The following is a 17131-nucleotide window of genomic DNA, read 5'->3' as shown; positions in this document are numbered from 1 at the left end:
ATAGGCACAATCTTCCTATTTTACACTTCCTCTTGTAGCTGGGATGACAGACCCATACTGCCAAGCCCAGCTATTGAGAAAAGGTCTCAATCCTGGGATGGCCTTGAATTTTAACACAGCCGGTGGAAAGAGGCTGGCCCTTCTTCCTCAATGTGGACCCTGGGACATCCATTTTGTTGGAGTGGTCTCTGATAGGGGCAGCAGAATTCTAGCACAGGCAGCTTAGCTACTAATGGCTAAGGAGGCAGCATCTCCCAGGCTCTGGGTGTACTCTCTGGGTGCTTAGCCTAGAGCCTGTCTCTTAAGTACCCATCAGTCTTCGGGCCATTTAATAGCCTATGCAGAATCTCCTTCTGCTTAGCCTGCCCACCAGGACCCTGAGCTCTGCATTGCCTTGTCATTATGCTGTCAGTGATTTCTCCAATGTTTGTGTTCCTGCTGTATAAGGTCAGGTACTCAGTGCTTCCTTTCCATCCCAGTGAGTAGCTTAATTCATGGTAATTATTCCTGGTAACCAAGGGAAAGGAATATGTTGGATGAATGAACTCCTGGACTGAGTTCTAAGCCTGATATGTATAAAATAGCTTTTAACTCAATTAGTATAAGTGAACTTCAAGATAAAGGGGAACTTAGAGGAGAAGGAAGCCATCACCCTGACAGCTGACTACAGATGATGGGGGGGGGACACGTGGCCTGTGGGCCTGGGGGATGGGGTACCTATGGAAGAAGTGTTGTATTCTTCTTCAGGCTGTGGGGGGTCATACAGGTGACAAGAGTGCACTTCTCATCTTCTAGCAAAAATTCTCTGCTTCTGGCCCCTTCATGCCTAGCATGGTGTAGGACCCAGGAAAGGAGTTGGGGGAAATATAGAAGGTATAGTAGGTGAGGACCTCTTTGATTTTTAAGGAATAAAAACTAGTTAGAGAAGCTTCCAGGGCGAGAACTTAACTCAGTTTAAAGTAGTAGGGGAGAAGTAATGGGAATTGTCCATGGCTTTCTGGAAGAGGGACTAGCTGAGATGACTTCTGAGAAAAAGCATTTGGGACAAGGTGAGGGCGAGTATGTGGCACCCAGAAGATGGAACTGGGGAGGGGCTGCATGAGCTAAGTGCTGTGCGGGTTACCTCTGCCTTCCCCCCATGAGCACGGTCATTCCACAGCGCCACTGTGCACTGCAGACAGTATGCAAGGGGCAGCCCCCACCTTTGGCTCTCGCTCTGACTCACCGTGGTATCTGATGATTTAGCTGCTAGAACATGCCTTTTTTCATTGACCCCGAGAAAGCCAGGGTTTTTTTTTTTTTTTTTTTTTGCTAGTGGGTGATGTAAGTGGGGGATATGAGCACCGTATTTCCTAAGCCGCATGCTGGACCCTATGGTCTGGCAAACAGGAGTGAACTTACCAGCACAACAGGTCAGACTTTTGCAATCAAGTGTCTGGGAACTGTTGATGGGTGAATGATGAGAAGGGTGACTGAACTAGGCCAAGCATGGGTGGAATGGGCTGTTGGGTGGGGAGTGCTGGCTAGCTCCGAGGAGCCCCTTTCCTGTCCTCAGCTGCCTGACTCAGTTAGTTTTGGAAGTCCTCCTGGCTTCCTCAGGCCCCAACTCCTGGCTGGGCTGAAGTCCCAGCATGTGCTTTTCCTCCAATTCTGACTTCAGCCTTGGGCCTGTCCACCATTAAACCCACTCTGGGCTCAGCATGGAACAAAATAAACATTCTGGGCCTATCTATGCTGGCTGTCCTGACCACTAGTCTCTGGCCTCATAGCTTCCTCCCACTGCTGCTGACACACACACAGGGGGTTCAGCAAATATTGGTTGATGAGCAGCAGGCTGCCGGTTCTAATTTTATTTTCTGCTTCTGGATCATCATCACTGTGGGTTTTTTGTTGTTGTTGTTGAGTGTTCTCATCCTGCCCCTCCCAGCAGTATGAATTTTCTTGGGGAGAAGAAATGGGGCACTGCCTACCACCTCCAGCACATCTATCTGTGAAACTCTCCCACTCTGGGTGGCCTTTAGTCCAGCCAAAGCCTGAGGCTTAGGAAGTGGGAGCAGAGAGCATAGCCTTTAAGGGTATGTAGGAGAGTGAGCAGTTAACTAGGTAGGAGGGTCAAAGGAGGCTGGAGAACTGGCTCATTGAATGCTTTTGAGCCAGGCTCTGTTCAAACTGTGGTATTTGCGCTTGGGTAAAGCTTCCAGCCGGGGATAGCTCCTATGGGGTGAGAGTGGCTGCCTGTTCTTAGGGATGTTCTTTTGGTGAGTGAGTGGAGGGCCATAGGCTGGATAGTTTTTCTTGAAGTACTTGCAGAGAAGACTCTGGAGAAGTGTTTGTCGCAATACTAGACTGCAAGATTGCTGGTTTTCTGGTTGAAGATACTAGAACTTACACAAGTGACTGTATTGATGTTTGTTTGACTAGAAATGTCAAGAATATTCCTAAGTATTTGGAGACTGCTTGGAAGTTTTTAAGATGAAAGTGACAACACATGCCTGTAACCCGAGCTACTTGGGATTGTAGGGTGGGGGGACTGAGGTTTAAGGCCAGCTCAGACAAAATTACTAAAACTCTGTCACAAAAAACAAAGCAGTAAACACAAAAGTGTTGGGGGCATGTAGCTAGGGAAAAAGAGCACTTGGACAGTTTTTGTAATGAGATGTATAAGTGCTGACTTCTATGAGTTCTAAATTTTGAACCATACTTAGAAAGTTTTTCTGACTTGTGATTTTATGTGCACCCATCTTAGACTACTGCACCCATATGGACTGAAGTTAAAAAGAAAGCGGGCTGGGAAGGTGGCTCAGTGGTAGAGCTCTTGCCTTGCAGGCCTGAGGCCCTGGGTTCTATTCCTCAGCACCACATAAGCAAAAAGAAAAAAGCCAGAGTGGTGCTGTGGCTCAAGCGGTAGAGCGCTAGCCTTGAGCTGAAGAGCTGAGGGTCAGCGCCCAGGCCCAGAGCTCAGGCCCCACAACTGGACCCCCCGCAAAAAAACCCAACAACAACAGCAAAAAGAGAAAGCAACACCAAAAACACTTTGAATATGATCATGCAGAGATATCTGTCATCAATATCAGGCTATTGGGTTATGGAGAAATAGACTTAAAATTCTTAGACTTAATAAACTTAAAATAGACTTAAAATTTCTTTGAATGTGAACAAAGAAAAAGAAATTGCAGTGAGATTAAAGTAAAACTATTAAGCTTTAAAGAAATGCATTATTTATGAAAGATAATTTAGAAAATAACTTGTGAGCCCTATCTGTACTTTTGTGTTTTCATTTCAAAGTTTGTAATGACTGTTAGCTGTGAAATGGCTGTTAGCTGTGAATTAAAATGATCATATCCTGATCATTTTAATTATACTATTGAAATTTCCATTTTTGTAACATTTAGATTGTATCTTGTACCCATAATATCATTATTATTGTTGTTGTTAAGTTATTATGTCCTGGGGCTTGAATGCAGGGCCTGGGCACTGTCCCTGAGCTTTTTGTGCTCAAGACTAGATAGAGTTCTACCACTTGGAGCTACAGCTCCACACTTGTGGTGTTTTGGTAGTTAATTGAAGATAAAAGTCTTACAGGCTTTCTTGCCTGGGCTGGCTTCAAACTGAGATCCTCAGATCTCAGCCTCCTCAGTAGCTAGAATTACAAGCGTGAGCCCTTGGTGCCCGCTATTATTGTTATTTCTTATTTAAGTGTTTTTCACACTTAGCAGTCACATTGTCATGGTTCAATGTTCTTGAACTCTTTGTTTGCTTATTTCTTCATTTGTTGTGCTGTGGATCAAAACCATGGATTGAGGTTTGAAGCCAGTCCAGGAAGATACATCCAAGAGACTTTTATCTCTAAGCTGGACTGGAGGTATGGTTAAAGTGGTAGAGTGCCAAGCATGAACAAGAAAACTGAATGAAAGTGTGAGACCTTGATTTCAAGTTATAACACTGGCACATGCACACCAAAAGCCAACACAAAAAAACTATGGCCTCAGGCACTCTATTACTGAACCATACTACCAGTCTTCTTTTAATTTTATTACTGTGCTATTAACTACATTTCACTGTGAAATCATTTTCTTCCTAGCAAGGAAACTGATTTGTTCTCTGAATTCTTTCATAGTTGGAGATTTCTGCCTGGTATCTTAAACAAATCTGTACAAAATCTTAACAATTAATAATGTTCTAGAGCCGGGCTCTGGTGGCTCACACCTGTAATCCTAGCTACTAAGGAGGCTGAGATCTGAGATTCATGGTTAAAGCCAGCCTGGCAGAAAAGTCCATGAGACTCTTATCTCCAATTAACCACTAGAAAACTGGAAGTGGTGCTGTGGCTCAAGCGGTAGAGCACTCGCCTTGAGCTGAAGAGTGCAGGGATAGCGCCCAAGCCCGGAGTTCAAGCCCCACGGCCATAATAATAATAATAATATTCTAGGTCCATATTTTCTTTCCCTTAGAATTGTATAGACATCCTTACATCCCCTGATACTGAATGATACCATAAGGAAGATAGTCTGAATTTTCCCCCACTTAAGTCTGGGCATGATATCGTACACTAGTAACCCCAGCACTCAGTACTAGGGAGGCTAAGGCAGCATCATGGATAGAGTTCAAGGGCAGATTGGGTTATGTGTAGTGAGATCTTGTTTCATAGAACCAAGCCAGGGCTGGGAAGGTGGCTCAGTGGTAGAGCGCTTGCCTTGCATGCATGAGGCCCTGGGTTCGATTCCTCAGCACCATATAAACAGAAAAAGCCAGAAGTGGCACTGTGGCTCTAGTTAGTAGTAGAGTGCTAGCCTTGAGCAGAAGAACTCAGAGACAGCACCCAGGCCCAGAGTTCAGGCCCCACAACTGGAAAAAAAACAAAACAAAAACCAAGCCAAAAAAGTGGTCTTAGTTAAGTTTATTAATTTTCACAATGGATTATGTAAAATAAAGATTTTTCTGACCGGGGGCTGGTGGCTCATGCTTGTAATCCTTAGGCGACTGAGACTGAAATCCCTATCCAGTAGGGGTAGGAAAGTACATGAGATTCTTATCTCCAGTTAAGCACCAAAAAGCTAGAAGTGGAGCTGTGACTCAGAATGGTACAGTACTAGCCTTGAACAAAACAGCATCCAGGCCCTGAGTTCAAGCCCACAACTGACCCCTACCCCCACCCCACCCCACAAAAAAAATTCTGTCGTGATGAGTACAGCTTAGTAGCATGGAGTACAGCCCATGTGTAGCAATACTGTGTCCTGGGCCTTTGAACATGTCTTCCATTCTATTCTTGGGAGTACCAGGTATCTTGGTACTGATGTCTCTGTTCCTGTTTGCTTCTATTGGTCTCTTCCACCTATGTTCCCTGCGGTTGTCTCCAGCTTTCCTTAATGTATTCTCTTCTGAATTACTGGTAGAATTTGGTTATCCAGTTACAATCACTTATTAGTGATGTCCTATTTATCTTTGTCTCATTTTGTAGTATGGTTTCATCTCTGTACAGTGCCTCCTCTGGAGGTGTCTTAGTGAGTTGGTTGTCTTTGTGATGCTTCCCTGCCTTTTTATGTGTGTGGGGTGGGTAGTGGGATCAGTCCCGGGGCTGCCTGCTTGCTTGGCAAACTCTGTACCACTGAGCTGCACCCCAGCACCCGCTTTTTCATCATGTTCATGCTGGTTCTATTCTGCTCAGATGTTCTGTATGTAGATCATAAAAAACAAGTAACTCTCCTTCTACCAACTTGGGGCTGCTTGTCTAACACCTTAACCACAGGTATGCTAAGGGCCATACTTTACAGTGTGTGGTCTGGGGAGAGTGAGTGAGTGAGTGAGAGTGTGTGTGTGGGTGTGTGAGAGAGAGAGAGAGCGAGAGAGACAGAGAGAAAGAGAGTCTGTCTGTCTTCTGCTCTGGGATTTGGGAGGGTCCCTGTGATAATGTGGTTGAGCCTTCTTGTTTGGGACTTGTATTCTATTCATTTTGGAATAAATGGGAGGAAGGAGGGAGGAAAAGATGACTCTCTGAAATTGGGTACTTTCCCCAGGTCAGTATGTGGACTTAGAGAGTCAGCCCATTTCTCTACTGTGTGAGTGTGTGTGTGTGTGTGTGTGTGTGTGTGTGTGAGAGAGAGAGAGAGAGAGAGAGAGAGAGAAAGAGAGAGAGAGAGAGAGAATGAGAGAGAGACTCCAGTACTGGGGCTTGAACTGAACTCAGGTCCTTGCACTCTTGCCTGACTTTATCGCTCCAGGCTGGCACTCTACCACTAGAGCTGTACCTCCACTTCCAACTTCTTGCTGTTTAACTGGAGGTAAGTTTTGTCTGTCTATGCTGGCTTTAAACTGGTATCCTCAGATCTCAGCTTCCCAAGTAGGTAGGATTAGAGGCGTGAACTGCTGGTGCCTGGCTGTTCTACTTTAATCTCCCTCATTAGTCTCTCGCACCACTCCACATGGACAAAAATTGGTGGCAGTTTACCTTTCCTCAGGTTTGGAGATCTTAGTGAGAATTGTCCAAGTTCTGCTTTTTTTCTTTTGGGCTTGCGGGAAAGGGTAGGTAAGCAGTATGTAGTACACCTTTATTCTTTTCTTCCTGTCTGATTATTTTTTTTTTTTGATCCGGTTGTGGGGGCCTGAACTCTGGGCCTGAGCACTGTGTCCCTCAGCTCTTCAGCTCAAGGCTAGTGCCCTACCACTTGAGCCACAGCACCACTTCCGGCCTTTTTCTTTTTGCTTATGTGAGGAATCAAACCCAGGGCCTCAGGCATGCAAGGCAAGCACTCTACCACTGAGCCAACTTCCTAGCCCCTCTTCCTGGCTGATTTTAAAGTATCTGTTTATACCCTTTTGCTTGGTTATTGGCTGTTGGATTTTGTAGGCTTTGAGCCAGTATCCTCCAATCTCAGCCTCCTGAGTAGTTAGGATTACAGGGGTGAGCAGCTGGTGCCTGCCTTTTTTGCTATTTTTAAACTCATTTTGCTTCCTATGAAGGAAAGGAAAAAATTGTACTGCTATGTCAATTTTCCATCTTAGTGGAAATCAGTATACTTCTTCAACATACTTTCTCTTTTAAAAAATATTCATAGAACTATAAGTGTATTTCTGTATTAATCTATTTTATATTATAAAGAAACACCCGAGCTGGGTTTTGGTTGCTCATGCCTATAATCATAGATACTCAGGGGTGAGATCTGAGGATCATGGTTCAAAGCTAGGCCAGGCAGGAAAGTCTTCTTAAGATTCTTATCTCCAATTAACCACCAGAGAACTGGACATAGTATATGGCTCAATGGTGTATGGCTAGCCCAGAGTGCTAGTCTTGAGCAAAAGAGTTTAAGGACAGCACTGAGTTCAAGCCCCATGACCGACAAAGAGAAAAAAAGAAATACCCGAGTCTGGGTACTTTATAAAGAAAAGGGTTATTTAGCTCACAGTTCTGTAGGCTCAAGGACTTGATGCTGTTTTCCCTGGATCTCCTTGGTGGGAGTGATCACATGGCCAGATAGGAATCCATAATGTAGGGGGAGGCCAGTAAGCCCCTGTCACCAAGACCCTGATGTTAGTGGTTAGCTTGTCATCTGACAGGTCACACAACCCTGGAATGGGTGGGGACAGACACTTGAAGTCCTGGCTGCATTAAGGTTTTCTGCATAAGTAAATTTTTTCCTGGGCCAGAACTCTAAGATGGTGGTGAGAGCCCTTCTGTGACATCTAGTTGATGGATAGAAACCATAGGTGCCTCACAGTCTCTCCTGAGAGACACGTAGGAGAAACAGGGCTCTCTTTTTATGTCCATGGAATTTCAGATGACAAGCAGAAAGCTGAAGATAATTCACCAGGGCCAGTGAGTGATAAAAGCAATAGTGGAGGGGGGGGGGCATTTCTTTCTTTTAATTAAAAAAATTTGTGTTTTGTTTTTGTAGAGTTGATACACAAAGGAAATTCAGTTACATGAATCAGTAGCCAGTACAAGTGTTTTTGAACCATGTCTCCCTTCCATCACTCTCTCCCAGTTTTCCCTCCCATCTCCACCTACAAGTTCATTTTTCACATACTGTCTAGTGTGCCGTTCATTTTCCACATACTGTTCAGTAAGTACCACTGTTATATTTGTTCATCCTTGTTTGGGGGGGGACATTTCTTTTTTTGTGTATATATTTTATTGTAAAGATACTGTACAGGGCTGGGAAGGTGGCTCAGTGGTAGAGCGCTTGCCTTGCATTCATGAAGCCCTGGGTTCGATTCCTCAGCACCACATAAGCAAAAAGAAAAAAAAGCCAGAAGTGGTGCTGTGGCTCAAGTGGTAGAGCACTAGCCTTGAGCTAAAGAGGTGAGGGACAGTGCCCAGGCCCAGAGTTCAGGCCCCATGACCGGATCCCCCCCCCAAAAAAAAGATACTGTACAGAGGGGTTACAGTTACATGAGTAAGGTAATGAGTACATTTCCTATCGAGCATTGTTACCTGGAGAGACATTTCTATTAATATGGCTTCTTCCACCCCTCTCCTGTGCCCTCAAATCATCCTTGTGTACTGTGCTCCCAACAATGTTGCGGGCACAAAGGGAGTTGGAGGAAGATCTTCAAGAACACATCTTGTTGGCCTTAGGAACAGTCTGGTCACTTCAAGGAAAAGTAAATGCCCTCTCTAAGAAGGGACACAGGGCTAAAAAGCCCAGAGAGCATGGGAAACTTAGCAGTAAATGTGCCCAGCAGAACTGCCACATCTAGGACGACATGCTCCTGGACCCCTGGAAGGATCTCAGGGAAATGTTGCAAGCTCCTCAGAAGGCTCTAGACCAAATGTCTTGCTGACTTTCTGCTTTGTCTTTCATTCTCCCTGGAACACCAGGTCTCATACTTGGAGACAGACCCAAGGTACTGGAATAGTTTACTTCTCAGACTCTGAGCCCAGTGGACAAAGGAGCACAGACTTCATCTTCGCTCCAGCAGTCCAGGCCTGCTCCAGTGCCACACTGGACCTTTGTCTTTGGCCTCTGCTAGGAAGAGCACTCCTGGCAAATGTCCTCTGCCCTTGAGGGCAGCTGGCTCGGTCTCTGGCCACACATGGAGCAGGCGGGCTTCCTGCTGCCACTGGCAAAGCCCACTGCCCAGACCTGCCCTCCCAGCTGTGGCAAGAGCTGTGTGTGGTTTCTTTCTTGTTTTCTTCTCTCCAAAGAACCTTGTATAAACTTTGGGTTTGCTAAGAACAACTTACAGTTAAAGGAGGGAAAATATCTCCATTGGTGCAGAAAGCACCCCTCTCATTTCTGCCAAATGATCAGGTCTGCTTGGGTCTGGAGTGTGTCCTCAGCAGCTCCAGGACCGCCCTAGGCTCCTTACTGTCCCTGAGCCTTTGCAGGGTGAGTTTAGCTCTCAAGTGGGGTTCATGTGGCAGGACTGCCTGCTTGACTCTGCCTGCCCTGTGGGGGCTGTCCTGGATTATGGAGCCCCAGTTCTGTCCTGGGAGTGTGAGCAAAAGCCCAAAGCAGCCTGTTCCCTAGAGGAATGAGCAGCCAGGCTGGCAGGGTGAGCAAGGGAGGAAAGGTTATCTGGGAGAAGCTTCATCCAAGATGCCTTAGCAGCCACATAGGGGATGGGGGCCCACTGAGAAGAAACACTGTATAAATGCCCACCTCCCCCTGGTTGCCCATCCAGCTGTGAACTGCTACAGCCACCCCAGGGAGCCTACACTTAAAGCAGTTTTGTTTGCTTTCTCATTGTGTCCTGAGGTGCCACTGATAAATTGAGAACTTTATTTGCAGTAAGAATAATACTCTGTTCTTGATTCTTGGTCTTGAGACACCCTGTGTGTTCCCTTTTCTAGCTCTACAGGGCAGCCAAGCCTGGATCTAGGGTGGCACCTGAAGCTGATGAAGATCTGCTCCGAGGCATGCTGTGCTTTGTGCTTTTCCATGGTGCCCAGAAAGTGCCCTTTATGCCTTCATGCCCTGTGCCCACTAGTTAAGGACATGTTGACTCTAATGTCATTCAAACTCAGCTTCAGTTCCTGAAGAATTCCATTTCTGGCTTTGCCGGCTGTGGGCTATATTTCCTAATCTGAAACCAAGTTTCCCTCTTCTTTTTTTTTTTTTTAAGTTGTGGGGCCTGAACTCTGGGCCTGGGTGCTATCCCTCAGCGCTTCAGCTCAAGATGAGCACTCTACCACTTGAGCCACAGCACCACTTCTGGTTTTCTGGTGGTTAATTGGAGATCAGAGTTTCACAAACTTTCCTGCCCAGGCTGGCTTTGAACCACAACCCTCAGATCTTAGCCTCCTGAGTAGCTAAGATTATAGGTGTGAGCCACTGGTGCCTGGCTCCCTATTCTTGAAGTAGTAATCAGGTCCCCAAATTCTGTTAAGGTGGAACAATGAATGCCAAGTGTTTAGCACAATCTGGCCATGGCAAATGCTAGCCACTGCCCATCATCTCTTTATCTCTGCTTTCCTGAACCCATGTCCTGCCCTCATTTTGCCAGCATAGCACACGTTGTTGGCCATTCAATGCTGGCTGGGTAGAGAACTGCTTTGTTTGAACAATGAGTTTCTCTCTCTCTCTCTCTCTCTGTCTCTCTCTCTCTCTCTGGTATGGGTACTAGGACTTGAACTCAGAATCATGCTTTCTCTTAGACTTTTCTCTCATGGCTGGCACTCTACAGTTTATGCCAGCATCCAGTAAGCATTTTTTATTGGTTAATAAGAGAATCAGTCTCATAGACTATACCTGACCTGGCTTCCAACCATAATCCTCAGATCTCTGCCTTCTTGATTAGTGAAGATCACAAGCGTAAGCCTCTAGCACCCAGTTGTAGTCATTTTTTGCCTAAGATACTCCTGACTTTACTACAATGTTTAGCTTTTTATTAAATTTCAGAGTTTTGAGTCTCTGATTATGACTTTTACAAACCATCTTTGAAGTTACCTAGTTCATCCATGTGTGACTTAAATTGTATTCTGTTGGGGAGTGGCATTTTATGACCCCAGATTCTGTATATGCCACCTGTATGCAACCTGGATGTCCCTGATTTTCTTTGTAACGCAGGGCCTGGGCCTGTCCCTTAACATTTTTGCCCAGGACTAATACTTTATCACTTGCACCACAGCTTTACTTCTAGCTTTTTGGTGATTAATTAAGAGATCTTCAGATCTCAGCCTCTTCAGTAGCTAAGATTACAAGCGTGAGCCACCAGTGCCCACTATCCCTGGTTATATTATAGTAGAAGATTTATAAGATGTGTGTGCTACAGCATTGTAATACTTTAAGTTGAAAGTAAAGTTATCTAGGTGCTGGTGGCTCATGCCTAGCTTCTCAGGAGGTTGAGACCTAAGGATCATGATTTGAACCCAGACCAGGTAGTAAAGCCCGTGAAACTCTTATCTCCCAATAACCACCAAAAAAAAAAAAAAGGAAGTGGAGCTGTGACTCAAGTGGTAGAATGCTAGCTAGCCTTGGGCAAAAGAAGCTCAAGATAGTGCCCAGACCCAGAATTCAAATGTAAAGTTAGCCACAGGGTTATTTCTGACAAGTTCATCAGCAGTTTTATGTTTGGGCTGAGAGCCAGAACTGGGGAGCCCTGCTTAAATAATAACAGCAGGATGTGTTTATTTATTCATTTGTTTATCTTAGTGTATATATACGTGTGTGTGTGTGTGTGTGTGTGTGTGTGTGTGTGTGTGTGTGTGTACATGCATGCATACAAGGTTTCACTGTGTAGCCCAGGCTAGCCTTAAATTTGAGATCTTTCCGTCTCAACCTCTAGGTGCTGAGATGACTGGTGTGCACCACTGTGCCTGGCTCTTATGAACAGATTCTAAGAGCTTGGCCATGGCTTAAGCCATTCCATCTTCATGATAATCCAGTGCCGTGGCTGCACCATTGTAGTGGATGAAAAAAAGTGAGGTGGAAGAAACTTAGTAACTTGCCCAGTGCTATTTCTCCATTTTGTAAGCAGCAGAGTGGAAACTCAAGCAGAATCTATCTAATGGTAACAGCCATGGCAAGCTACGTGGCTGTCCTAGGTTGCTTTGTGTTGTCTCTGATTAAATAACTTACCCGAGAATACATTTCTCTAGAGTGGCAGGGCCAGAGTTCCAGCAACTCAGGGTTCTTAGCAACTCAGCTCTTGTTTCTCTGACAGAAGCAAAGACCCCCAAGGTGGAGGGACACACTGGGAGGGATAGAGCTGAATGCTTAGTTCTGGGGCAGGAAACTGCTGTGACTTGAGGTCTTCCTGGTCTGGAGCAGGGAGGCTCATTTCCCTGCGGCTGTTTGCTTATGTCACTAATTAAGTTATAACTCTACTAAGGGAAATGATTAACAGAAGAAAAAACATTGCCAGCCTGGCTACCTCGGCTGTCATTTTTCTGTTGTTCTTTACTCTGCAATTTAATTTTATATTTTTACTTAACTTTATATTCATGATACTTTTTATAGCTTCATGTTATTCCATTAAGTTGATCGAACATCTTATGGTATATATCCTTTTTCTTTTTTCGTTACTTTAATCAGGGTACGTTCTAGAAGTAAAATAGTACTTTTAAAGGGTTTATCGCATAATTTTTCAAAGGCTCCCATTCTTTTAACCACCAGACAATACATTACTATTTAGTCAGCTTTATGAACATGAGGTAATACTTTATATTTTAATTTTATTTATAGTGCTGAGGATTTGTAAGACAAGTATCTTTTCTATCAAAATAGTTTGTTTCCTTTCTGTTAATCTTGAGAGAATTATTTTTCTGAAGGGTTCTGTTTTGGCCCTTATTAATTACATTTTAGTTACATACATCCTTTTCCTGAGCACTTTAATTAAGACATCCTGTTAGATGCTCCTTGAATTTTAGTTGCATGCTTAATTAAGCTATATCCTTTTGTAGATTGTGAACCTGAGCTCAGCCAATGTGAGCATAGGGGCAGGGCCTGCTGGGTTAGGGATAAAAAAGGATCAGCCTGCTCCCTCTGTGTGCTTGCTTGCCAGAATTTTGGCTGATGACACACAAAGTAAGCTTTGCCTTGCCATCCCTTCAAGTTGATATCCTTATTCCTATGTGACATCCCAAGCTATTTCTAGCAACAGTATTGAGCCCAGGCTTCATGCATGCTAGGCAAGTACTCTACCACTGAGCCACATCCTTATTCCGAGGTTTAAATCGAAAGTCTATTTTACTTTCATGATAAGTGTAAAATAGTATGAGTCCAAGTTTGGAGGGGTTATTGAGACAGATATGTCGCTGGCCTTACCTCCTCATGTTCATCCTCCTGAGTGCTAAGACTATAGGTGTACACCACAGTACTTGCTGTGATCCAAGTTTTAAATATGTGTTCTCATTCATTCATTCATTTATTTTTTTGTGTTGGTTCTGGGGCTTGAACTCAGCTCCTTGAAATCTTGCTTGGTTTTTTTACCCTCATTGCTGGCACTCTACCACTTGAACTCCAGCTTTTTGCTGGGTAATTAGAGATAAGAGTCTCTTGGTGGATTTGTCTACTCAGGCTGATTCCAAATCTCTGTTTTCAGATCTCAGCCTCTTGAGTAGCTAGGATCATAAACGTGAACTCTCTGTGCTCTGTCTCAATTTTTTTTTAAGTTCTAAATTTAGTCAAACATATTGGCTTTGCCCTTTCTTGTCATTCTATCCTTTTCAATGAAGCTTTTCTCAGGCTGGGAGGAAGAAGTAGCCCTGTAGTTGGCATGGGGCTAGAAGGTCTACAGATAGTAGTGGAAGGGAGAGAAGAAGGCTTTGCCTTTACCTGGCTTTCCTCTCTTGTAGGTGCATCTGGTCACCATGAAGCTGCTGTGTCCCACCCTTCCTGGCTGTTTCCTGCTGGCCTTGTTTAGCCTATGGAGACCTGCTCTCCAGGTTCAGGCCTCTTCTGAGGCAGTTCCCCTGGTCAGCGCTGCATCTTTCCTGGAGGACCTCATGCAGCGCTACAGTAAGAATGGCAGCCTCACCCTTCCACAGCTGAAGGACCTGCTCAACCACCTGGATGTGGGAGTAGGCCGGGAGAATGTCACTCAGCCTGAGCAGGGACACAGGAACTTGTCAAAGGTAAGGCTTTCCTTTGTGCCAGCAGCATCCCTGGCCTCTCAATGCCCTGTCAGGGCAGGATGGCTGAGCAGTTTGGTAAGCAGGTCTTAGTGACAGCAGACAGGCCATTTGATCTTTTTACCCATCAGGATCAGTGCAGTCTGGGCATCTAGTGTGGTTCTTTAAGCCCTTATTGAGAGAAGCTATGAACTCGGGTTCTCAGTACCCCTCAAAGTATTATTCTTTGGAGCTGTACATGGGCCACTTGAGTCTACTAAGAGGCTTATACTCTATCCAGTGGCAGGAAGAATTATCCTCAAGGTCCCCTGAGAACTTTGGGAGTACCAGTTCCAGAACCCAGAGAACAGAAGTCTTTTGGCTCTTGTGTCTTGTTCTCCCTTCTAGACCATCTTGGCCAATATAATTCTAATGCTGTTTGTGGCAGTCCAAAGGAAGCCAGCCAGCAGGATCTTTATACATCTGCATTGTTCCTGTGTTTACTGGGTGTTTGTAAGAAACAGAGAAGCTTGTCATATTTAAGTTTGCTTTCAAGACTGCGAGCTTAGTTAGCTGGAATGAAAACAAAGCATCCTATTTTATGGGCTGGACAGTAATTGGGGGATTCAGAAATGAGAGGGAGAGATGAATGTGCTGGAATAGTCAGGGAGAGTTTGTGTATAAGCTGTCCTTGAACCATACCTTTGAAGGATGAACACTCTGTAATAAGAGAGTAGACAAGGGAATCAAGCACAGTGGCTCATGTTTGTAATCCTAGCTATGCAGGAGGCTGAGATCTGAAGATTGAAGTTCAAAGACCTGGCAGGAAAGTCCACATGACTTTTATCTTCAATTAACTAGCAAAAAGCTGGAAGTGGAGATGTGACTCAAGTGGTAGAGCATCAGCCTTGAGCAAAAAAGCTAATGGAGAACACCCAGGCTCTGAGTTCAAGCTCCAGTACCAGCACACACAGACACAGACACACACACAAAAGTGGACAGGGGTACCACATAGCATGGATGCAGAGCTACATGTGGCTCTATTTGGCAGGTGTCTGCATCAGTAAAGAAATCTAGTATAGCAGCAGAGGCCATGGAGTATGTGAGCTTGCCTGAATTCAGAGGACTTGTGTGTGGGCCTTAGAGCCTGCAGCAGTAGTCTTAGTCTGGGGTCACCAGAGGCCAGCCCTCAATCTTATAGATGCAGAAACCTATGTCATCAGCACCTGCAGAGGGCTGACTCTCAGAGGTAAGCCAAGGTCAGTCTAAACTCAGAAAAGACCGGAGGCTTCATGTATAAAGTATAATTAGTGAAATTGCAGTTTCCAGAGCATGGTATGTGAGAACCACGTGCTGATACTTCCCAAGGTGCCTGCATGTTCCAGTTGGTTGGCCCTTCCTTCTTGTTCTGCAGTCAGCTTTGAATCTTTAGATTTTCCTTCCCTGCCTCCATCAATTTCCTTTAGGCTGAGGACCATTCTTTAAGGTCAAGGAGACTAATGTTGCCCAGGTGTGAGTCTGACTGGGCAGTGCCACTGTTGCTGAGGTGTCCTGGAGCCCCACCTTTGGAGGATGAACTCTATAGCATGCCAGGACTGCACAGAAATATCCATAATCTGCATTTGAACATGGTAGTTTCCTGGGCTGTTGTGACGAGTAGCCACATTCGGTATCTGAATGATGTGTATGTTTGCCAGGCTTTGAGCTTGAACTCATGGCCTGATCACAGTTCCTGAACTTTTATGCTCAAGGCTAGCATCTATCACTTGAGCCACAGCCCCACTCCGTCTTTCTGTAGTTAATTGAAGATAAAGAGTCTCATGGACATTCCTGCCTGGGCTGGCTTTTTTTTTTTAATTGTGAAAATACCATACAGAGGGGTTACAATTACCTGGTCAAGATAACGAGTACATTTTTTATCAAGCATTGTTGCCTCCTCCTTTGTTTCCCCTTCCCATCCCTTCCCATTACCCCCCGCCAGCCCCCGCTACCTGAGCCTCCCCCCCCACCAAAGTTGTAAAGTTCGTTTTTCGACATAACGACTTGTACATCTCATTGTTGAAATGGGTCCACCTGTATCCCTATTTAAAGGATTTGTTTTTTCCCTTCCCCTCCACAAATTATACAAATACAGTGAAAGCAGGGGTTATACGGTGGGGGAGGGAACCTGGGCTGGTTTTGAAACATGATTCTCAGATCTCAGTCTCCTAAGTAGCTAGGATTATAGGGATGAACCACTGACACCTGGCATGGTGTACTTTTCTTAACCAAACCCTTGTCATAATGATTAAAAACTCGTTCTTCCTAAAACTTTGCCCTGAAACCATTCACAGATGGATGTGCTCAGCACATGGAACTTCCCTGTGGGTTTTTCTTTTTCTTTTCTTTTTTTTTTTGAGGGGGGGGGGTCTGGTCATGAGGCCTGAACTCTGGGCCTGGGCACTGTCCCTCAGCTCTTCATCTCAAAGTTAGTGCTCTACCACTTGAGCCACAGCACCATTTCCAGCTTCTTTCTTTTTGCTTATATGGTACAGAAGAATCGAACCCAGGACCTCAGGCTTGCAAGGCAAGCGCTCTACCACTGAGCCACCTTCCCAGCCCCTGTGTTTTTCATTTTTGAAGACTTACCCTTCCATTTCTTCACATAAGGCTGCAGACTTCCTGCAATTTGGACATATCTGTCTTTTTATCTCTTGAGTGTTGAGTAGGTTGCTGATTAGAGTAGCCATTAGTTCCTGAGAGTCTTTCTTCCTCTGTGTCATTTCAGTGCTTCAGTTCTAGAGATCTCTTTGCTGCCCACAATTTCAGCCAACAGTCCCAGATTGGGATGACTGAGTTTCAGGAGTTCTGCCCCACCATTCTCCAGCAGCTGGATTCCCGGGCCTGTGCCTCTGAGAACCAAGAGAATGAGGAGAATGAGCAGACCAAAGAGGGCAAACCAAGTGCCATTGAAGGTGAGTGTGATGGACTGATGGCTTGACCACATTGCCAGACCCTGGTCACACAGGCTGGTGAGCCCTTGGTGTTGGACTTTTGGGCCTGCCCTCCCTCCCTCCTTCCTTCCTTCCTCCCTCCCTCCCTCCCTCCTCCCTCGCTCCTTCCTTTCTTTCTCCCTCCTTCCTTCCCTCCCTTCCTCTCTCC

At 45.2% G+C, this 17131-nt stretch overlaps 1 protein-coding gene across 3 annotated transcripts in view; it reads left to right on the top strand.

The window, feature by feature from the left end:
• Slc39a14 (solute carrier family 39 (zinc transporter), member 14) overlaps positions 1-17131 on the top strand; it is a 50206-nt gene that overhangs the window by 18960 nt on the left and 14115 nt on the right. For all 3 annotated transcript variants that reach the window (XM_013034459.1, XM_013034460.1, XM_013034457.1), the window contains exons 2-3: positions 13736-14014; positions 16758-16944. In XM_013034459.1, the coding sequence (XP_012889913.1) occupies positions 13751-14014; positions 16758-16944 (451 nt within the window). In that variant the 5' untranslated portion in view covers positions 13736-13750. The remainder of the gene's footprint in view (positions 1-13735; positions 14015-16757; positions 16945-17131) is intronic.

The sequence above is a fragment of the Dipodomys ordii genome, unplaced genomic scaffold (genome assembly GCF_000151885.1).
Source record: "Dipodomys ordii isolate 6190 unplaced genomic scaffold, Dord_2.0 Scaffold189, whole genome shotgun sequence".
NCBI lineage: Eukaryota > Metazoa > Chordata > Mammalia > Rodentia > Heteromyidae > Dipodomys > Dipodomys ordii.
This window is presented reverse-complemented; position numbering and strand designations above follow the sequence as displayed.